At 44.9% G+C, this 24,168-nt stretch overlaps 1 protein-coding gene across 1 annotated transcript in view; it reads left to right on the top strand.

Annotated features, from left to right (window-relative positions):
• Positions 1 to 23,558, top strand: part of si:dkeyp-14d3.1 (transmembrane protein 132C) — a 101,838-nt gene extending 78,280 nt beyond the window's left edge. The window contains exons 5-9 of the mRNA XM_041936499.1: positions 1,366 to 1,509; positions 9,985 to 10,193; positions 15,179 to 15,452; positions 20,355 to 20,546; positions 22,389 to 23,558. Coding sequence (XP_041792433.1) covers positions 1,366 to 1,509; positions 9,985 to 10,193; positions 15,179 to 15,452; positions 20,355 to 20,546; positions 22,389 to 23,558 — 1,989 coding nt within the window. The remainder of the gene's footprint in view (positions 1 to 1,365; positions 1,510 to 9,984; positions 10,194 to 15,178; positions 15,453 to 20,354; positions 20,547 to 22,388) is intronic.
• Positions 23,559 to 24,168: the final 610 nt, after the last annotated feature.

Raw genomic sequence — 24,168 nt, 5'->3', positions numbered from 1 at the left:
TGGCACCACTTGTGTTTTTGTTTTTTTACTGCACTTTGCATCCCTGTTGGAAAAGGCCCCTCATCATTATCATTAACAATGATCATATGTTTATCACCCGGGAACGATGATTGCTGGATTTTAGAAGTTTGGACTCTGAGGAAGCCTTGAGTGAAAAGAGGCCAAGCATGTGAGTGAAGGTAGAAAAGACAGTCACTGTGTATTAAAAAAAAAAAAAAAAGGCAGGGTTTGAGACGTCTCCCTGCAGTACTCTTACGAAGCAATTACACATGCACAAGGAGGGCAATCACACCCACCAGAGAGGCTGCAGAGAGAGCCTTCAGATTGCTGCGGATCCAGGACAACGCGAATAAAAGCTGGATCAACCCTGGCTGCATTGATGATGATGTGTCTGAGCAGAGAAGCAAATCATCGTGTGAAGGTCAGAACTCAAAAGCAACGATCACATGAAAAGACTGAAGTCAACGAAACAGGAAGTCAGCAGCGCAAACAGAGCGGACGAGGAGGCAGCAAGAAGGCAACAGAGGGTCGGACAAGAATCAAATCCACAGACAGGCAGAGGTCAAATAAGACCGGCTGCAGGGGTGGCCTGCCAGGAGGGCTGGAGAGCTAAGACACTGTGGCGAACAGGTGGGAATTTAAGCCCTGACGAGACTGATTGGATAATAGAGAACAGGTGACAAGTAGAACTGGAGGGAAACTGAACAATGACAGGAAGTAAAGCCAACCGGAACGCAAGAAGGCGAAAAGTACAAAATAAAACAGGAAATGAAGTTAACTAGAGTCCGCACAGTGATTCCATCATGTAAGAGAACAATTCTCCAACATGAAATATAATTATCAGCATTTCATTCAACTCAAAATCAGTCAAAACCGAGTCAAATCTAAAATTTATCTGTGATTTAGCCTAATTATTCTCATCAATTAGCTGGCTTAACAGCGTCTCAGTGTTTTCTATTCATCCTAATCACTCTCACAATAATTAAAACAGCCCTCACATAGTTAATCAGGTTGACTAATTTCATATTTAGCTCAACTCAACAGTGGCACCTCAAAGCTGAAGAGACCAGAGCGGACTGAAGACGTACACTGGCTAACCCCCTAGTTGAAATGAAACATGTGCTCTTAGCTGCTGTACCGCCGTCCTGCTCACCAGCTGCCATCAGCCAGCAGCTGTCCGCCAGCGGTGCCTCTGATTTACCCAATAATCCCTAATTGAGCAGCGATTGTGCAAAGCCTCTTTAGGCCACTTTCAATACTTCTTGATGCTCTTTCTATTCTTTCAGATCTGGTAATTACTGACTGTCTGTCGCTGGGTGGATCAGAGACTACATCGTTGCTGAGCTGATCTCTTTCTGTCTCCAGGACTCTGAGATTCTGAACACGGCCGTGCTGACCGGGAAGACGGTGGCCGTGCCGGTGAAGGTGGTGACCGTTGGAGTAGACGCCTCCGTCGTCGATGTGTCCGAGGCGGTCAAGTGCCGCTCTACGGACGAGGACGTGGTCAAGGTGAGTCAGAGGATGTGCGTCTTTACAACACAAAGTCACTGAGGTTTGCTTTCCACTGATCTGTGTGGAGCGAAGAGGAGGCTGTAACCTTCCTCAAATTCACACGTCTGACAAACAGAAATGTCCGATTTCTACAACATCTCCACCTTCTGAGGTTTGACTGCTGCTCTTTTAATTACGTCATCTCGTGGTTCTCTTCTTCTGCGGCGGTATAACGGCACCCGACTGGAAAATTGGCTGCACCGGCTGTTTATCTCGATGCGCCCAACTCCTAATATTTGCATAATGATAGTGGATGGAAACGCGCATTGATTAGCATTTTCTTTCTAGAAATTCGGTGAAAATTTGCGGGTTTATCAATTCTCTTACAAAAACATACCTTGACTTCAGCTGAGTTCAAGTAGCTTTATGGAGTTACTACAGAACATTTTCTTTTCTCAGTTGTACAGAATTTAAAATGATTTATATGCAATATATTAATAAATGAATTATTTAGAATTTGTGTTTGTAAGTGCTTCCTGGTGCAGCATTTAGTTGATATCAAATCAAACTGCACAACAAACATGTGCACTCAGTGACTGACACTCCACGCAGGTACTGTGACGCCTTACAGACAGTGCATTAAAAGTTATGTGAAGGATAGATGAGAAGATTTTCTATGTTTAGCACATCTATATAAATCCTCCAGAAAGGATAAACAAACACCAGCAAACAACTTGAAAGTGTGTGTTTGATATGCAGCGACTGCTGACAGGTTGCTCAAGTTTTCCTTTATTTTTAGAGCCCCTTTCAAACCTGGGGCACAACAGAATAAACAGGCCCTCACAGTGTTAGAAAATTGAGCCCGGGTATCAGCGGCTTCGCTCTCCAAACGAAAGAAGTCGCTCTCCAGCAGAATCTCAATGACTGTAATGATCTATAGAAAGACTCGATGAAGAAGCAGAGAAAATATCACATTGCCTGTGGTCTGTTTCCAAGTGGCTCAGAGAGAAGTGTACAAACAGCACCTCGCTGTGCCAGGAGCGCCGTCCAGTCGCGCTTCCTGTTTCAGCCCGTCACGATCAGACAGGACAGAAGGATGCAGCGAATCAAACTCAAGTAATGTACACTAATGAGCTGTAATGACACAAAATCAAAAGCAGAGGAGGATATTTTGCGGCATCGATCCACTTTATCATGTGGGACGAGTGAGCTAGCGGATGCTTAAGTGACTTCCGGAGGGAAATTAAACTGCAGCCGGAGACGTTTAAAAAGAAGCCGCTGATATCTGGAGGTCAGAGGAAGCTCACTGCTGCTCACTCAGTAAAGCTCTTTTCTCATCATAGCCTGCCATCATGTATGTAAACATGACTAATTTATCTAATTTTGACCCGGGGAATTAGCGAAAAATAAACACAAAGCGACATTAAACCTGAATAATGAATGACTGTGCACATTAGATTATGCTTCTTCTATTCACTTGTGGCCGTATAATTATGGTGAATTTGAAAGAAATACCTCAGGTCACACGCTTTTTCTTTAAACCTCTTTGGAGAATTTCTTCTGACATGTATAGGCTGAAATAAAGCTCTTCATTATTCTGCATGCACATGTTGTTCTTTCTGGATTTATAGTTTTGACAGTTCAATTTAGGGCCAATGTATATATCCTGGTTCACTGGGACTGTGCTGGATTACTGCAGTATTTAACTGCTGCACTGTACATGTACAATCATGTTACAGGTCTGTGTTCCAGCTGCTTACAGCGAGGATGGTTTAGAGGGGTCGTAACCCTGCAGACTTTCAGCTCGTTCTTTTGGTTCAGTCTCACCGGTTTTGTGCACTCCTGCAGGCAGGCAGCTGATTTTCAGCTGAAGGAGCCACAGTCCACCACCTGCCCTAAGATAGCAGCAAGCTAAAGAGAACATTATAGCAGCTAGAAGAGCAGATGTTTCCAGATGAACAAGGAGCATGCACTTGAATCAGGTGCTACCCAACTCCAGGACCTTCCAGAGGACAAGAGGGACTGAAGGACAGCCTTTAAAAGTCCAAACAGTCCAACATTTTGACACAACTGTGTCTTCATCAGGGTCAAAATGGACAAAAACACGAGGCAAACACATGTATAGTCGATCTACAGTCAGTTCTAGGTCCAGGCGACGGTGAGGACCAAAAAACAGAGCTAAAAGGAGCGTGAACGTTGGATTTACATTGTCCTGGTGGCCACAAACATGATGCCAAATGACTGGTAATGTTGCTCTCCTGTTTTGTTAAAATGATATCTGTATCCTGATAAGCTATCTGGATAACATATGATCCAATCTTTCCTTTGAGTTTACAGCGATTTTTATTTTCTCTTTATCCTCATTGAGATCTGATCTCTGTCCTCCAGATCAAAACCTGCATGTAATTTCAAATGGCCATAAATTGGCGCCAGACTCCCTTAAAAAAATCAGAGTTTTGGGAGTTAGAAGGAATTTTATGAACTTTGTGAAACGCTGTCTCTGACAAATTCTTCATCATTTCTCCCATTTTGTAAATCCAGCAAACGTAAGACATTCAGTTTTTATTTTCTTTGCATAAAAAATATTGTGTCAGTTCATCCTGGTGTGTTGCAGTACTGTAGGCTACTCTGGGACCAGATAAATTCTGTGTGTTGTTAACAGCTGATCGGCTGCACAGATGAGTGCAGCACACACATTCACACACAGTCATTTCTTACTGCATATCATTCATTTCCACTCATATTGCTTTCAAGCCTAAATTTTATGTCAGCTAAAAACCAAAATCTGTGTGAGTGTTGCGTTGAGTACGGATGCCAGCGGGTTGTACGGATTACGTTTACAGCGACCTCAGATCCAATCACAAGCGAGCCAGACTACCTGCAGATGTGCTCTGACAGATCCAATCACATTCTGATCATAATGCATTTACACCTTACGTTAACATGCGTTTTTTTCTGATCTGGATAAGGTTCCTGATACAGATCACATGTTCAAACAGGTGTAAACGGGTTCAAAGTCAGTGTTGTGGTCATAGTTTGTCTCAGCTGCCACCAGTGGCTGTTATTGCAGGTTTAAAACGAGTTTTAAAGGAATCATTTTACGCTGAATTCTGCTAATTTCTGTCTGGCTCTTTAAATAGAAAGGTCCAAACATTCTCGTCATGCTCCAATTTTCTGGCACATGGTTGTTTCAGTAGTTAACTTTGACTCCGAAAACGTTGTAAAAGCAGAAAGAAGTTTTCAGTCGCGCTCACAAAACAAGAATACAGAGAAATCGTCAGCACAAACACGTTCCGCAGTTATGTTCTGTATCAGTGAGTTTCCATGTTAGCCGTGAAATGCACTCAGTCAAGGTCATGCTATGAGCAGGCTCGTACAGTGTAACCGCTGCTTCCGCGGAGCAGGGCTATCAGAATATTTACAGACCTTCCTCTTGCATTGAAATGAGTGGTGTAGCTTATGCAGAGGAGTCTGAGCGGCTTAATTGCTTCTGTCAAGCCAACTCTGTGTACAAGCTGGAGACGAGCTCACCCCGCCGTCATGCTCCCTTCTCCCATCGCTCATATCTGCCGTGGATTCTATCTGTCTGGTGAGTTGTTAATTTCCTGGGCTAGATCCAGAGACAGCTTTAATGTCCTCTGTAAGTATTCTCCCGTTAGCTGCCTAATGTGTCTGATTAATGTGGCGGCGGATCCTCCTGGACGTTTATGATACTTGGCGAATCAGAATGACGGTGGGTGTGTAATTCACGGAGACAGTCCCACCCTCAGCCTGCCACAACACGCTTCCCGCTGAGAGGGTGCAGAAGGGGTTAAAGGGACCGCTGATTAATTGGGGATGTCTCTGCATGTTAAAATATTGATTTGGAGCTGTGTGGGCCAATAATATGGCACAGCGGGAAGGTGTAACCATGTCAGTGTAATGTGCTGGGATGGCTCGATGCCAGTCGCATGTTTTCCATAATTGTTTCTGCTTAGATAGATCAGAGAAATGCCAGCAGGTAGTTAATTGGACATACGGTAGCTTAATAACTCCCATTTATTTTTACATACTTTTCCAACAACAAATAAGGCCAAACTGACTCCATACAGCTTATAATACCTGTAACTGATCCAATAAATCCAATAACTGATGTGTTAGCAGCATGAGTTTTATTGATCGTTCATGTCCCCGTTGGACCCGGTCAGTGAGCTCATGTGGAGCCGAGTCAACGTAACGCTCGTGCAGACGCATCACAGAGACCCAAGTTGTGAGAAAAGTCAAAGACGAAGGGGCTGTCGGCAGCCAGGGTGCAGCGAGAGAGTGAACGCTGAGGGCCGATAAGGAGCAGGGACTCCTCTGACATCTTTATCAGGTCAGACACACTCTCACACTGGGAGCCCAATCTGCTCCATGACTGACTGTAGCCAGGGGAGCAACAGCGCCCTTGTAGAAATGTTCAAAAGCTTCATTAAGCAACTCTGTCAGTGTTACGCTGCTGCCGCTGTGTGTGCTCTGTGCTCTTTACTGGCTGGAGTAACGTAGAACAAACATCCACTGGTCCTGCAAGCGCCCGCTGGAGAACACAGGACCAGGATCAGGACCTCAGTGGTCCAGAGGTCACCTGCAGCAGGAGATGCTCGTCTGGTGCTCAGGCCTGTGAAGGTGCACTGCTGTTGTTCGATGGGTCACTGAAAAAAAAACAACTCTTTTAAAGTCAAACTAATATTAAAATTCATTTTTGCTCAGAAATCAGGATAAATGTCAGTAGCTTGTTTTGACTCGTGTTGACTCATTTGGTCGAAACTATAATTACAGATAAGAAGAAAGTTTTATTTTTATTTTTCTTCTTTCTTCTCTTTCTTCCTACTGCATTTCTACCTCTTTTTGGTTCAAAGTGACAGCGTCTGATTGGTGCAACGTCTTTGTTGGCAGACACCAAAGATTAAATCACTTCATTTCCAGCAGCCGCACAGGAGTCAGAGAGCGAATTTAAAAATGAAGATACGAAAATAAAAAGAGAAGAAGGAGGCAGAGTCAATGAGCAAAGACTTTATCTGCTGAGGATGTTTGATTTTTAAGGGAGTTTGTTGGAGGGACACTTGAAGATGTTCAATCGGTCAAGATTACGAGAAGTGGGTTGATCATCGTGGAGTACGGAGAGATCGAGCCTGAAGATCTGTAAAGTCGGAGATCATGTCTGTGGGCAGTGTTTCTCAACGGGATCAGAGGGAAGGAAGAAGGCGTGGTCAGCGCTGTGCCACCGTCAGTGAAGGCCAAGTCATTTCAGGCTTTTGTGAAGAAAGATGCCTGAAAAGGTTCAGACAGTGCTTCAGTGTGCTTGGCTTTTAAAGGAGAACTGCCAGAGAGAGTGTTTCTCGCCTCCGCGGGCCATGTGAGGCCGTATGAGAGAGCTCCTCTCAGACGTTTCTGTAGCCGGACATGTTGCAGCAGCTCGTAGAGGAGTCGGAGGATGTGGGCGACGCGGGAAGGACGACTGCTACAGGGAGCGCGAAGAAGATGAAGAGCAAGCAAAGTGCCTGCACTGTGAGAGGAATCATCATGCGGGGTCAGCAAAGTGCCCAAAAAGAAGCGAAAGTGAATACAATCAGAGCAGAGACGGCTTGTCATAAGATGAAGCTGTTAAGAGAGAGAAACGAGGAAACAGAAAGAGAAACAAACATCTGCAGCGATGAGAAACAACTTTTACTTGCTTGGTTTTTAATTGTGCTGTTGAAACACATCGAAAGGCAGAAAGGATGATGCTGGACGCTGGCAGGAGATCCTTTCCGAAGAAGATCTAGATGGGACGGGAAGATCTGCACCAACGCAGACGATTAGGTCTGAGGTGTAGAATGGACAATGTTGTGAACGGGATCGCTTTATGTTGACACTGAGGATGGTGAAGCTGTCACAGTCCAGTAGGTGCCAGTAATGCAACTTATATGGATGCCAACTGCCATAAAACTCCACAGAAGAAGAAGAAGAAGCTGTGGGCTCATTGGGAGGCCGTAAAGTCCCATCTTTGATTTGAGCTTTCACTCAGTGCCTGTGAATATTCTCATTCATCCAGGTCATTGTATGCTTTAGGGCATTCAATCGTTCGCAACTGGACCTTGTCAGTTTGTCAAAAACAAGAATGGTATCACTCTATTGTGAGGCAAACGATCCCCCCATTAAGGCGGGGTGGGGTGCAACCCTTTGGTGTTAACGACAGTCGTTAGCCTCGTTATTGTCCCATTGTTGTCATTGGGAGGCTCCTTGAGCCATGTGTGAATGGCTTTGTTGTTTGTTTTCAGAGGCTAAATCTTTGATAGAGTGATACTATTCTTGTTTTTATGGGTTGGTCTCACTCAGGGGATAAATACTTGAACCTAACACCATTGCATTGGACTAGAGCTGTCCTATCTAGTCTGGTTGCGTACGAACTGATGAAGCCTGCTCGGATGAGAGGCGAAACGTCTTCTAAGACAAACTGACAGGGTCCAGTTGCGAACGATTGAATGCCCTAAAGCTTTCACTCAGTGTTTGTGATGCGAAACACCCCCATTTCTCGACTGTCGGCTCCCTGTCATTTCAACAACAGGACCCCTGATAGAAAATGGAAAAACAAAGTGTCTTTACATGCAGAACAAACAGCTGTGAGTGAGCAGGAGCTGATGAAGACTCAATGCAAAACAAAAAAGACAAAGACAAAAAAGAAATGGCTAGTGGGAATCACTGTTAGCATTAGCATGCCAGGCTAACTTGCATCCAACTAGCCTAGCATGATAACTTCCACTTTCAAATGGAATGCAAGCTGAACTGACAGATATTCCCAAATGCTGAGTTCTTCATAGGGACGAATGTCCTAAATCACTGATGGTGCATAACCAACGTGACGTGGGCTTGTTGAAAAAGAAAAAGTCGTTTCTCAGCAACGTTGATGTCAGTCAGCCACAGGGAAAACAAAAAGAAACGAGAGAGAAACACCCACCAAAATGTTTTTATTCTCTTTTGCAATTGGAAGAATGTGCACAACAGTTGCAGTGTCATCATAGTGTCATGTCCTCACACAAACGTGAAAAGATTTCAAATTTCAGTGTTACTTTAAAACTGGAAAATCACCGTGAAAGTCACTGCACAGCTGCAGGACGAGCCTTTATGTTGCACTTGCATTGAGTGACTGAATACCTTCAGAAAATGATGCATTCACGTCCCGTCAAGGTGCCGTCGCATTGTGCGTTCTTACATTGTGTTTCTTTAGCGACAGTATACACCGAAAGCAGCGCACACGTGGATCTACACAGCGTAAACAGGGACCAACCGAAAGGTCTTTGACTGTTTTTATTAAGTCAACACTGGAATACATGTGTTCAATCACATGCTGGTTCTCGAGGAAGGCCCCAAGTTTTAGCACAGAGTGTAAAATCAATGCAGCAAGTCTCCAAACATCTGCTTTTATTTATACAAACCATCCAAATTTACTTTCCAGAGAAAAATCCACTGCTGGCTTCACTCCGGAGGTGATGTGAAGTGGAGGGAGCTCCCACAAAGCAATAGAATCTGTCACACACACAAAGTTTTCTGGTCACAGAGGATATCCTCCGCGGCCTCATGATGAATGGCTGTTTATGGTTTTATCTCGCTGTGGAGAAATAACTTGGAACTAGAAAAAAAAGATATTTCCCCAGACCATCTAATTCCATCTGGTTGCAGCCGGGGTAGTCTGCTATATGATGGGATCAATAGGACTGACAAAGAGCCCAAAAAAAACAGTATCTCAGTTTAAGACATGCTGATTAATTACCTCTGTGTGTGTGTGTGTGTGTGTGTGTGTGTGTGTGTGTGTGTGTGTGTGTGCTGGATGTCCCTCTTGAGATCCTCTTTGAATTTTTATGTATTTGTGTATGGAGTGTGTTTGTAACGCTTGCACAGCCGCATCATGGTTTTTAAAGAGACAGAGACAGAAAGCGAGACGGAGAGAGAGGACACTCTGGACATTAATCAAACGCTGGTGTGAGTAGAGAAAGAAGCGTGGGGGAGGATTTCAAAGACAGAAAGCAACGCGGAGCTGCGTCTTTCCACAAAAATTGGCCGGCTCATTCCATTTGTAAAGCAATTTATAAAACAGATGGCTTTGAATTTGGTGATTTTATCGAGAGACAACCGGTCTCCTCTTGCTAGTTTCCATCTGTTGGCTCTTCTTTTAGCTGTAGGCAGAACTATAATAGAGGAGCAGACCGCGACCCGGTTCCCTCAGGTTCAAAGATGTCCATTCTGCCCTCCTCCCTCTTTTCCCGAGTGTGCAGCAAACAGGGACCTTTCATCTTGTTCAAAGTAGTTATAGGAATACTGTATCAGCGCAGAGCTCAGGAGTGTAAAGCCTTCTAATCAACACGAGGGCCGGGCCCACAGCGTGCGCTCTACAGTATATTGCACTGCGTAATTCCCAGCGTAGTCACCGAGTGCCACCGTCAGAAGAGCTCGGCTTAAGTTCTGTCTCTCTTAATCCTTCCCTCTCCTCCCACGCAGGTGTCAGACAGGTGCGACTACGTTTTCGTGAACGGCAAGGAGATGAAGGGCAAGGTGAAGATGATGGTGAACTTCACCTACGGATACCTGAGCGCTCAGTTGGAGCTCGACGTGTGGATCCCTCGGCTCCCGCTCCAGATCGAGGTGTCAGACACGGAGCTGAGCCAGATCAAAGGGTGGCGGGTCCCCATCGTGGCCAGCAGTCAGAGGTACAGTGCTGCATGTGTGTGGCAGGCGCAGGCCTTTGTGTCGCTCTGACGTCTGTCACGGTTTTCAATCTGTGAGAGAAGTCTTCAGCAGACTCAGTGATGAAGCATCTAACCGGCTGAGTCACCATTTCTCCGGATTAATCAGGATGAGATTAAAACCAGAGAAACAGAAATAAACAAATGCACAATAAAGAAATACATTTGAATTCATTTACTAAAACATTTCTGCATTTCCTCACGTATCCAGTGAAACATGTTTGATTCGAGTGGATCCAAGTTTGATTTCTAAATGCATCTTTTTCATGTGCTGCTCTTCTAGACCTCGCATGCAGTCGCTGCTCATCATTAGAGTCCTGCAGCAGCACCGGCTCGATTTAACCCGCTAACGAATAGCCTTTATTCCAGGTCATGTATTCGATTGCAGTCATGGTGGCCTCAGATAAGATAATGATGAGACACCTCTCCACCTGTCTCCTCCTGACTTCTTGCTGACAGTTTTTGGCTGATAACAAAATGGCTGACCTGTGCAATACAGCCGGCTTAAGGTGGCCTGCCATCGCGCCTTTTAGTCGACAGTGGGACGGAACATTATTAGAGCTGTCTGGAGGTCAGAGCTCTCCCCCGGGGCCTCATCACTATCAGCACCTCTGCCAACGCCGCTGTGTCGTGCTACTCTGCAACTGTTGAAATCCATCAATTGATGGAGCAGCCATCAGCCTACCTGTAGTAATTACTTCTGGAAAAGCGTCGAGGTTGGACTTGGACTCGGAGTCATCCCACGCACCAGTGTGGCTACTCTAATTATCCCTGCTCCCCTCTTATTTTGAGTGACAGAGGTACAGCTTTCGACGAATGCCGCGGCTTGTCGAGGATGTTGCTTCCCCAGCTGCTGGTACGCCTTTATCAGCGGGGACAGCCGGGTTGTGTTGTCATTGTTGACGCCAGCGCCGCTGCTGACGGGCTGCGCAGCGCTTTGTTTCCCCCTGTCTTCCACCCGTCTTTGTTTATCAGGGGATAGCAGGCGTGACCTTGCAAAGTAGCACTATGTTTGTTGGCGAGAATGGCCATCGGCCCACTGTCCATAAGCCCACGAGGGACGAGCGGCGGGACCGTCCTCTATCAGCTGGGCTGGCACGCCGTGGGGGGAGAGACAGAAATGAGGAGTAAAGAGACATCAGGCCTGTAAGTGGGATAGTTGCAAAAGTAGTCCTCGCACAGTTTTTGACTGACACCGCCTGTATGGCTCACCTCTTCCCTCTCTAAGCCCTGTCAAAACGGGGACAAGATAAGCCTTCGCAGACAGCAAACCTAAGTGTAGGCGTAGCACTCAGGCATGCACCACTCCTTCAACACGTCTTTCAGCATATGCACAGTATATTGAGATTCCTATTTTCCCCCTCGCTTTGTAGTGTTTTAAAAAATCTCCGGCAGTTACCTGTTAATACTCGTGTTTTTTTCACGCTTACTGAGTTGTCTTATGCCGAGTGTTCGCTCTCTACTGTCGAACAAGCGCCTGCACTCGAATTCCCTGCAAGACTGGAACAATGAAAAACAATCAACCGCCGTCAGACCGAGCTCTTCCTGTATATACAGAAGCTGCGCCGCCTATTTCTGTCCAAATGACCTTCGTCATGTTATTGTAGCAGAAAATGAAATGCAGCAAAATGCCAAAACAAATACGCCGCACGATCCACGGGGCACAACAAAAATAAGCATGACACACACACATTAATATGCAGCATCTCCTCTGAAGTCAGAACTGGGCTTGAAAGTGAATGAAGCGGAAAGAAGAATTGCTTTGTGAAGCAGGTTGTTCTCGGCACCGAGTGTGATTTGTTTATTAGATTAACCTTAGATTAGATTCTGAGATGGCTGCATAAGCACCGGCGCATCAGATTTATGGCTGGACTTCACCATCAGCTTGTTTATTCCCGAATCCATTACACCTGACTAATACCTGCATGCATAAGCGTCTTTAGAAATATACTTTTTAAACGCCGATTCAGTCAAAATGTAAGTACGTACTCCTGCAACATCCGTGCCGTTCGTCAATTCATTAGCCGTGAATGTCAAATAACGAATTCTGTTCACGCTCAAAAGCATTCACAATATGATTCAAAAGGATTTAACCAGAGCAGTCAGTGGTGGGAAACCTTCAATTACTGCCACTGGAATAAATTGGAAGATGGTGACTGAGATCATTGGCAGGTGTTTTTTCCCCTGTATATAATATGTAAATGAGTGGAGAGACAAGAGGGAAGAGGAATTTATGAAAGGGGACAAAAATGCAAAAAATTCAGAGATGACAAACGTTGTTAGTCTGCTGGAATAAAGCGTGAACGTGTGAGTAAGTGCTGCATTTCATTCAGCCGGCAGTTCTTTTGTTTGTATCTGAATTTGAAGGTTGCCCTTTCATTAGCCTTTGTGGACTGAGCTAACCCGGGCAGGAAGCGCCGTGCGTTTAATGAAACTAAAAATATTATTAACCAGAGGGACTCGAATAGCTTCATCCTCACCGGGGACTTTGGTGCAGTGCTCCACATCTGTGTGGAAAATTACGTAAAAGTGGGGGAGTTAGCATTCATGAATATGCATTAAATGTGTCACGTCGGGCCTGCCGAGCCACAACTGATCTGCTATTTTAATCTGGTGTTTCAAAAATAGTTTTAAAAACGAAACTTTTAATGATGAGTCAGAGACGTGTCGGCGGCGCTTCGCCAAGACAAAACCGCAGATCTACGACCTGATCAATCAAGTCCGGTGAGGATGTGACACAGACTGACATCCAGTCGTTTCCCTTCCCTGTCCTCATTCAGAAAGTTCACTTCCTTCAGTTCTTAGTTACATCACACACTCCTGTGCACCAATCAGCATCTGAATAAGATTCTGACACACTGCCAATCAGATCTAATGGATTCACGCCCCCCGCAGGCCTGATGAAGCATCACTTGTTGAACCCTGAATCTTCTGTCCTCTTATTCAGTGTGTCCACAGCAGAAAGATTTCGTCTGTCACGCGGTTGCATGTGAAATCGCTCCTGCCGGCGAAGGTTTTTAAGCCCTTAACTCCAGATCTCACTGTACTCTGGGCTCCTCTGCGGAGCGCGCCGCTAACGTCTTTATTCCCACGGCCTTGCTTGCAGTCAGATTTCTCAGGGGATCCAGACAGAACGAGACAAGCGGAGCGGATAATCACAAGAAAAACAGTTTAAGAGATTCATTTCATTTCTTCTCCCCTTTATCGTGGCCGCAACCTCTGCTGGCGTGCGTGCGTTTGAGAGACAGAGGAACAAATGTCGACGATTAGACGGAAAGGCGGCTGTTAAGCCTACAGTACAGTATATGATTAGTAGTTTTGTTGACAAAACACTTTTCTGTTTGTAATGCTCCCAACTGTGCCCCCGTGTAACACTGAGCAGCTGCAGCAGCATTTATTCTCCCCGATCAACCCTTCAAACGTCTCAGGCTGCTTTCTCTGTCGCTTTTATAAAGTTGTTTGTTGAAGCAAAATGAACAAAAAAAAACAGTTATGTGCAAAATCTAATGATATTGCAGCTGTATTGTAACCATTTAAATGTAGTTTGTCATACTCAAAGCAATTTTCCTGGTGAGAAAGAGCTGAGACTCTGCTGGCTGATTTGTTGCCTAAAGTAATAAAATTAGATTTGCTAGCAACAGAGCAATCAGGGAGGCTATTAAGTAAAGCAGTAAGGAGGTGTACATTTAGAATTTAGACCGGCGAGAGGGACGCCGAGAAAGAAAAACCATAGCTTCGCTCTGGACTGATCCTCTCCTCAGTCTAATCAACGATCCTGCATCGTTGCAGCCCCAATAATAGTCTATAGTCTATAAGAGTCTATAATAATAGTCCGGACGCTGTGTAAGACATAAATGCACAGAATGACCTTTTTGACATAAACTCACCTGAAAAAACACAAACACAATATATATAATTATTTAACCTTCTGCTTAAATAAAAATAATAAAAACAAAAATTTCTGCTTATTCTGAATTTGATGCAGCAACACGTTTCAAACTTGTTGTGACAGAAACAACTAAAGACTGGGGAAGATGTGGAACGCTCCAAAAACACCTGTTTGGATCAAACCATAGGTAAACAGGTAACAGGTGATAGTGTCATGATGGGGTCTGAATCATCCCGGAAAGGCTCGGTCTGTCCAACTTTTTAAAAATTAAAACGAGAATGAAAATGCCACGAACCACACATCAGAGTGCAGTGCTGATGTTTCCTCTTGTGCAGCCTGCACACACGTCACAGTTATATAAGATTAGATTTTAATATAGAAATAACCACCAAGTTGTTTAATGTTATTCTGCATGTGGACTTTCTGGGACATAATGAACAAAACTTAAAGCCTACAGCCATGTCAGAGAAATGCTAATATCACCATGCTAACATGCTCCAAGTAATAATGTTAACATGCAAATATAGTTGGTGTTATCTCATTGTAGCCTGTTAGCATGCTAAAATGAGATAATTAGCATTAAACACAAAGTGCAGCTGAGGTTGATGGGAATGTCTTTTTTTTTGGCAGTTTGATCACACAGGTATTGGACAAATTCACATTTTGACCTTGTGATGGTTCTAGATGAAAAGTCAGAGGATGACCAAGGTTATTACAGTTCACCCCGAGGGCGACGTCAGTGTGTGCAAAAGTTTCATGGCAATCCATCCAATAGTTGTTGAGAGATTTCACTCAAAACCATAAATCCCAACTTCATGGTTGTGCCAAAGGAAATGTCAACAGATCACCAAAGTTATTAGGATTCATCCTCTGGGAACAATGAATGTTTGCACCAAGTTTCACTAATTATGAGTTAGTAGTTAGCTGAGATATTTCAGTCTGGACCAAAGCAGCGCATTGATTATCATCCTAGAGCCTCGCTGCTACGCTGCTAGCATGGCTAAAAAGATTCTTGTCACTTCCTGTTTACACATCAGGGTTTTTTTGTTTTCATTGCCAGATCAACACGGGACAGTGAGGACGAGGATGATGAAGACAGACGAGGACGAAGCTGCACTCTGCAGTACCAGCACGCCATGGTCAGAGTCCTGACCCATTTTGTAGCCGAGGCAGCCGATCCTCGAGGCCAGACCAACTTCATGCTGGGCACCGATTGGCAGGTGGACATCACAGAGCTGGTGTGGGACTTCCTGAAGGTAGAGGACTCCCAGATTGCACAGCTACTGGACAGGAGGATACTGGTGGGGCTGGACATGGGGATGACCACAATCCAGGTAGGCCACATGTTAGCGTAAAGGAGCACTGCAGTTTATCACAGCTAGGATCTTATTTTTGTCATTTTAGCCATCACTCCTATTAGTGTTATATTATATTAATATTCACCAAGGTCATTTCTGAGATCATCACTCAAATTAAGTCAGTTTGGCAACAGAAAATACGACAGTCAGTCAGTCAGTCAGAGGTTGGAAATAAACACTCATAATAGAGGCACTTTTTTAAAGCCCTCAGTTGATAAATGTGAAGCGTTTTTATCATTTTTCTCTAATGATGTTCAAGCTGTTCGAATGCAATTATTCCTCCTTGTCAAGCTCTCGCCGACCTTTGCTATAAAACATCTTGCTCCCTGCTAACATTTGAGTGAGTCAACACGAAGCATTTAACCCACGTCATTACTGAAGTGAGATGTTGCTGCCGTTCACTGGACTTTCTTCCAACTCACTCCTCTAAAGACATAATTACTTCAGTCTCGCCGTCTGTCGCGGCATCATCAACTCCTCACTTCCGTCATTATTTTAAAACCACTACAGTTCAGCCACTTCTCCAAAAGCCATCTCTTGATTTTAAATATCTTCCACCCAATATCTAAAACATCTGTTTTATTGCCTCTGGATCTTACTGCAGCTTTTGATACAGCTGACTGTGTGACTGTCTTAAACACTGAGTTGGTATATCAGGTACAGTTTTAAATTGGCTTTATTCCTGTCTTTCTAAGTTCTGTGTGACCAGTCGTGACTTTAAATCCTCCACCTCCCATTCGTCCTGTGGAGGGCCTGAAGGCTCTTTATTATCCTCCATTCATGTGTCGCCTCATGGTCAAATCTTTCACAAGTGCAACATCAGTTTTCATTTCTATGCAGATGACTCCTAGAACTATTTCTCCTTTGACTCCAACACAGCAACAACAAAAACAAACTGGCTGTCTCGAAACGTTCATCAGCTAAACTCAGATAAATCAGAAGCCATTTTCGCAGATGCAGACCCCTCCAGCAGGCACCCAGAGCAGCGATCTGGGCTTTATCTTTTATAAAAAAAACTAAACTTGACCAACCGGTAAAGTCATTCTGTCGTGCTTTCAGCAGCTTTGTATTATCTCGAAAATTGGATCTTTTTATTTCCACTCAGATTCTGGAAACTGTCATCCACGCTTTCATTACATCCCACTTAGTCTGCAGCAAAAAGCTGCAGCAAGACTGCCAACAGAGTCCACAGTGCCTGTTCTAGCATCTCTGTGCTGGTTACCTGTATGTCTAAAGCATGTTTAGGGTTGACCCCTGATCATATCATTGACTTGCTAACGCTTTACGAGCCTGAATGCAGCCTGAGATCCTCCAGCAGAGGAGTCCCACGATGGACCAGGCAGGCTAGCTCTGTTTCTTCTATTAAATCTCTTAAACCCACTTTTTCAGGACTGCTTCCTCCTGAGTCAGTTGTTGTTTTGTTATTTGACTTGTTTTTATCGTGTTCATACCTCATTTGTCATTATTACTGTATTAATTCCACTTTTAATTATTATTTATCTAATTAAGTAATTTCTCTTGTTTTTATGTCTTTGTGAAACTATTCTTTTGTGCTATAAAGTGCTATAGACATGAACCTGTTATTATCTTTATTATTTAATGACACAGGTGCTGGGGAGTGCTAGTGATTTTAATGTTCCACTTGTGTAACTCCCAAATTTAGACTGTATTTCCCATGAATCCTGTCTCAGAGAGGGTCCTGCCACTTGTCCTTCTCCTCTCCTTGTCGGTGTATTGTGAACGGCAAGTGAAAGGTCTTGATAACAGTGAATATGCATTCAATCATTCTTCCATCTGCCATTGCAGAAGTCTCTTGAAGCTTTCTGTTGGAAAATCGCTGCCTGCTTCCAATTATTGTGCAAATTTCTCCCAAAATCTGATGACACACAATGTAAAATGCTGTGCTGAGGGCACGGGAGGCAAAGGTCTGTTTTATCTTTTATTCTCAAAACTAACACGGTAAAGATTTTATTACAGTCAAAGTGTCACCACATATAATTATTCAAATTATTTTGGTTAGTGTATTTAAAAAAAATGCATCAAGGTGCTTTACTCAGCTGCACTGTGGTTCATTACTCTGTCAGCACACATGATGGAATAATATACTGCAGGAACATGGGACAATACTGACTGCTATGGTTGGGTTAGTAGCCCCTCCTGGTGCAGACAGGTGCTTTCTGGTGTGTCACAGCCTGTACTGCAGGCTTTCAGCAGTGAGCGCGTCCTCCCCCTCGGCCCTTTGGGTCGTCAGGCTCTCCAGGCAAACTGGATGAATATCAGCTTCCCAATGACGTCTATGTGAGTGGGATGCGCTCCCCGGCGTCAAGGTCTCATCCGTCTGTCTGCGTGTGGATGAGTCTTCTCTGTCGCCGCAACAAAACACTCTCACAAAACAGGCACGAACCGGAAAGCGTGACGAGCGCGAGGGTCTGACGGCGGCGGCGACCTGAGCCACGCACCACACACACTGATGCACATTCATTAAGATGTGCATGCAGAGAGTGTCACACATGCTACCCACAGCATTTATCATAGATATTGTTACACTTCCGGTGTGCTTTTCCTCTGGATTACCAGTATTAATCAAAGGGAATGGATTCCTACCTACCTACAGGAGGTATGGGTTGGATGGCAGCCAAGTCGACTTCTTGTTTGATCTGCACAGCCTGAGTAAAGTGATAAAATAAAAAGTAGGCTCTGTGCATCATTTTGCATAATGCCCAGGGCCTGGTGTATGGGATGAATATCATGTCATGGTTGGAAACAGAAAAAAAAATGCTTCAAAAGGTTGAAACTCATTGTTTGGAAGCTAATGAAAATCTAATAAAGTGCCTGTGGAAGGCGTGATGTGGTATTTGAAGAGAAGCGAGCGCTTTGTGGAAGCCAGTGGGGATACGATCTATGTTGAACGTTCCGGCTGCACGGCCTGTGGATTCTGTGTACGCAAGAAATTAGCGGATGTGTTCTAGATTAGCATGAATTCCTGAGTTTGTGATGTGAGTTCAGCTGCCCCATGCACACCAAAGGTGCTCAATAACAAACATGGACGCAGTCTCTGTGACGTCACCACAGGTTTCTGAAGAGTCGATGTGAAGCTCAGAGACTCCGGTCGCAGCCATCTCAGCCTGACTCCACCAAACTCACCAAACTTAAACTCCGGCTAATCCAAAAATGATGTGGAGCGCGGGTGGAGCTGAATGAAGCCTGGTTGCTGAAACCTAGCAGCTAGCTGTCACTCAAAGTGGAAATGCACATAATTATCTTCTTATCTTAACTTTAAGTCTTAATATAACTCAAATGAGTGAGCTATATATATATATATATATATATATATACCAGGCTGTAAGCATTTTAATATGGAGGTCTATGGGGATTGACTCGATTTTGGAGCCAAACTCAAGTGGCCATTTGAGGAACTGCAGTTTTTGGCATTTCTGCATTGGCTTATTCAGACCCTGGAGGTCGCCACATGATAATTACAAGATGCACCAGTGGTATGACTTCCTCTACACTTCCTGTCCCCCCACTGGGTGTTTTTAACACCAACACATTACTGATGGACTCTTGCTTGTCCACGTCAAAACAATACAACAATTTGTGCCTGATTTTGCTGCTTGTTTGTATCCGATTGTCTCTTAATCTCATTTCTTATCTTATTATCTGTTAATATGCTGCCTCCAGATCTTGAGACGGTGTGTTTCTGAGACAGAGATCTCACACTAAGTTCATTTTTTGCTCATTTGTCTGTTTGAAAAAGGCTTTTTGGAATATATCTGGCTTGTGAAAAATGGGTCCAATATTTACTTTGGTGACTATGAGGCGAAAGAATCAGACTCGGATTGTTCACAGGTCTCCTAAAGGGCTCGCCCCCCCAGTGGTGAAATCCTCATGATACAAATGCAGGAAACGACTCTTAAATGCTTTGAAACGAGGGTGTTGTGAACTCGGAAAGAACAGAAAGTGCAAATGTTCATCTGCAAAAAAAATCGCTCTTTTAAAACTCGACTTTCGGTGTTCCAGAACTTTTTCTCCCAACAGCTTTCAGATCACCATTTACAAGGTTTCAAACCCGGAAAACAAACTACACACACCGAGAGAACAAATGTGAAACTGTGAAAATGTGCTGCAGGAAGACTTCAATGCAGAGATTTCACCTCTTCTTTTCAGCCACATCAAAACATTATGCAACCCTTCAACACTATAGTTTCGATCTTGCAAAACCTTTTGTATTAGATTTCAAGCTTTCAAACACCGAGTTTCAACCTTTCAAAGCTTTTCTCAGTTTCAAAATAGGTCTTCATCCCGTATTTGTGAGACTTTTATGTTAGATGAAACACATTTTCTCTTCAAAACACCTATAATTTGTGGTAATCTGCTTTTTTCATGTTGGTGACATCCTCACTGCTAAATGCTTATTGATGTGATGCTTTTGAATCCCACTCGCCAGGAATCATTTGTCAATCAAGCAACGTGACCGATGGGGACTTACTTCTGCTTTCTGCCTGTGATTTTCTGTTGATGAGGCTCCTATAGGTAGTGCGCTGCGTCACTGTTCGGCTGTGGTTGCTGTCACTGCTGATTTCTCCTGGGAAAGACCTCCCCAACCCTCTGTGTTTAGAGCAGGAAATGAAAAAGCTTTCACGAACAGGCTATACAATAGGTCGAGTCGCTGTTGCAGAAGAGCGCAGCTCTAATTGATCATACCAGAATGTCACAGGTTATTGCTCGACAGGCGCGTGCTTGAGGTGAATGTTGTGGAAGAAAATCAAATTCTTCTTCTTTTCCTGTTAAAATTCCTTCAGTGTCGCAGTTGTGATCTGTAATCTCTTTCCTTTTGTCTCTTCCTTTGTCTCTGTGTCTCACTTTTGCACCTGCAAGGTGTTGTCTCCTCTGTCAGACTCAATCCTGGCAGAGAAGACCATCACAGTGGTGGATGACAAAGTGACCATCACGGAGCTGGGGGTCCAGCTGGTGACCGGCCTCTCTATGAGCCTGCAGCTCAGTCCAGGAAGCAACAGGGCCATCCTGGCCACCACGACCACACAGGAGGTTCTGCAGAGCCCCAAACAGGTCAGGATGCTGTCACGTATACGGTAGAGCTGCAGCATTCGGGTGATTAATGGATTCATTCATCAGCAGAATGTTAATCAGCAACCAATTTGATCATCTGTTTTGTTATTTTAAAGCAAAAATTCCAAACATTTACTCAAGTGTGATGATTTGCTGATGAGAAACTGATGATTTGTCACCTTCGCGTCATTTCAGGCTGCAGAACATGATGGTCAGCATTTTTCACTATTTTCTGACGTTTTATGGACAAAACGATGAATCCGTGCATTGAGAAGTGAATCAGCAGGTTGATCGTTAAGTTAAAGATAAATGTAAGTTGCAACTCTATATGTAACGTTTAAAATAAGATTTCGATGAGAATTGAGCACTTCTCTCTTAGCCACCACATACAAAGCCTGCAATGATCTAACAGATTAAAAACAAAGACCAGTCATTATTTCCAAACACTCTTTAACCAGGTGTGACAATGATGTTCATTCGTTTTACAGCAATAATTCTGATCTCTTTGCATATTATTCTTCAACGTCTTCAGAGCTTTTGATGAAAGACAGAATTTCACATATGTACTGAAACCCAAAATGTGCTTCGCTTTCCAAAACAAAAGCCTTACTTCCACATCCCGTTTCACACCATCAGCATCCCTGAATGAGCACATTTATTTTAAGTGCGCCGTGAGTGTGCATGCGCTCATGTGGTCGTGTCTATTTGTTTGTTCCGTAGCATTTCTAACCCTCTTAGCTCCGCGGCTTGAAAGCCACAGTGTGACAGAGCGTGTTTCCTTGGGCAGCTAATGGAAGCGAGAGCTTAATCTGAAAACATGCAAAAGCAACGCCGCAGCCTCTGTGCCAAAATATGACTTACAGGCCAAACCGTGTTCGGCTTCTGTGTCTCATTCGCTGTGGCTTCTCTTTGATCCCCCCCGTCGAGCCCGCTCACAACTTCTCCGCACTGCTCCTTTACATTCCTCTTCACCCTCTTCCTCCGGACTGGGGAAGGAAGGAATGTAGGGCCATTTATCTGCCCTATCGCCACATGCACAGTGTGAAGATAAGCAGGCAGCGCTGCACTGTAAGTCCTCTGGTGCCAGTAATTAGCGAGCATTGACAGACCGCTGTGGAGAGCTAGTTGTGCGCCTTTGGGGATTTGTCCTTCTGCAACACTAAAAGGCAAATTGTAAAACTGCGGTAAGAGAGGGCCTTAAGAAGTCTATGTATGGCTATATATGCAAATCCTCATTCACACGAACAATGTTTAATGTTACCGTTTGATCTTTTCCGCCTATCTTTTAATCTGCATCCCCCTTAGCTTAGAGAAAATAGCCGCTGAGTTAGCAGAAGCCCGACTCCGTGAGCTTCTATTGGACTTACAGCGTCTCCCACAATTAGAAAGCTCCACATTTTGTAATGGAAGTCTGTGAGTCTGTAAAGTAAAGGCTATGTGATGCACTGACAAAAGGAACTATAAATGTATTTCACTGTGTGTCTCATTTTTATTAATTCACTGTGCTCCTGAGAGTAAAAGCCAGTAGCAGCAAGCAAAGGGACATTACAAGGTTACACATTACAGCCCTTTCTTCATCTATTCTTTATTCTCTTTGCCTCTTCATTCATTCAGGACTCGTTCTCCTTCATGTACGCACTTAGCCAATAAAGACAATTCTCAGTCTGAACACCTGAACAACATCAGCAAAGAGGAACAATGTGAAAACACTTATTTGTTTCAGTGTGTTTACATGAAATGAGACGAGAGGCTGTGTTTTTTCACTATGATTATTTATTTCCTCTGTTTGTGTGTGTGTGTGTGTGCGCGCGCGTGTGTGTGTGTGTGTGTGTGTTTCCGCAGGAGGCCTTGATCAGCGCCTGGCTGCAGTTCAGCGACGGCTCTGTGGCTCCTCTTGACCTGTACAATCCTGACTTCTTCGTTCTGACAGCCACCTCCCTCGATGAGGAGGTGGTGACAGTGCAGCAGAACCCCTCTTGGAAGTGGCCTGTCATCGTGACGGAGGCGGAGGGCCAAGGCCTGCTGGTCAGGGTGGAAATGACTGTGTGCGAGGTTTGCCAGAAGTTCAAGCGCCGCAGCATCCTGGCAGCGGGGAACTGCAACGTCAGGGTGAAGTTCGGTCGTAGTGACAGCTCAAGGGGAGGGAGCAGCGACTACAGCCCTGATGGGGACGATTTGGACAACAGAGGCCGGCTCTCCCCCTCCCAGGACAGGACCGGCCTTGACACCCACTATTATGGCAGCTCCATCTCTGACTTGGAGGATGGAGTGTTGAGGAGAGCCACCACCACTAGAAGCGCCATAATGCGCAGACCCAACGGGGATAAACTGTCGAATGACGGGGGCCAGAACATGCCGATCGACTTCGCTGACTTCCCTGCACAAGTGGACCTCCCCCGTGGCCGCAACGTGGACGATGACCTCGTTCAGACTGCTCGTGGGCTCACGGACCTGGAGATCGGCATGTACGCCCTGCTGGGGGTCTTCTGCCTCGCCATCCTGGTCTTTCTCATCAACTGCATCTCCTATACCCTCAAATACCGCCACAAGGAGCTGTCGATCGAGGGCCAGGAGAACATGAACCACGCCCACGACTGGGTGTGGCTGGGCAACGAGGCGGAGCTGCTGGAGAGCCAAATCAGCCTGTCGCCCCAGCAGGAGGAGCAGACCTCCATGATGGACTCGAGCAGCGGACTGGAGGAAGGCAGCCACTTGCTGAACGGCGGCTCGGCCCAGAAGAACGTGCAGGGCCAAGTGCACCGGGCGGCGGACGCGGGCTGCGTCGCCAAGGACAGCAAAGGAGACTCACCCACCACCAAGAGGAAGCGAGTCAAGTTCACCACGTTCACCACCATCCCCTCGGACAGTGGCTACCCCACTGTTAACACACTGACTGGAGGCCACAGCCAGGACATTAAGTGGGTGTGCCAAGACGTGGAGCTGGGAGACTCCAAGGAGTTGCGCAATTACATGGAGAGGTTAAATGACAGTGCTTTAAAAGAGGTGGCATAATGTACTGCGTGCACTTGTAACAAACTCACCCGTATGCCTTTCAGAGGAAAGTGGGTCTGGACTGAAACCGGACCTTGAGCAGGTGAAAGTTACTTCAGAATCACCCCAAACTGCCAAAGGGACATTAAATCTAACAGGATTGTTCTGATTCCACACGTGACTGAATCACTAACGCAGAACATGTCAAAGAGCGAGGACGCCAGGTGGTTCTTTTTTCTTTCGTTTGTCAGACGATTACCTTTTTACCATCGTTTTATTACGACAGGGTTTAGATCCCAGACTGACCCGCAGCAGCTGCGAGCTGCGAGATCCAGACCGCGTGTAGATTTTAAAACAAACAGTAACACAACGCTAGTTAGATGTTCTGAATGTGTGTGCACATTAAATGGTTTTGGAAGTTTTGTAACATTTTGGATATTAATTTCCTACGCCAGGTCTTATTCTGTGGAAGAGTTCTGAAAGGCCAAAGCAAGCCGAGAGAAATTTCTGCATGTTGTTGGGAAAAAAAAAAAGGCACAACTTTCCGGTTCATTCTCATCCTCCTTAACACGGCAGAAGACCTGTTATGTATATACCGAACAGTCTCCAAAGCATTGTATTGTTGCTCCGT

The sequence above is a fragment of the Chelmon rostratus genome, chromosome 5 (genome assembly GCF_017976325.1).
Source record: "Chelmon rostratus isolate fCheRos1 chromosome 5, fCheRos1.pri, whole genome shotgun sequence".
Taxonomy (NCBI): Eukaryota; Metazoa; Chordata; class Actinopteri; order Chaetodontiformes; family Chaetodontidae; genus Chelmon; species Chelmon rostratus.
The sequence above is the reverse complement of the archived record's forward strand: the minus strand, read 5'-3'. Positions and strand labels throughout refer to the sequence as shown.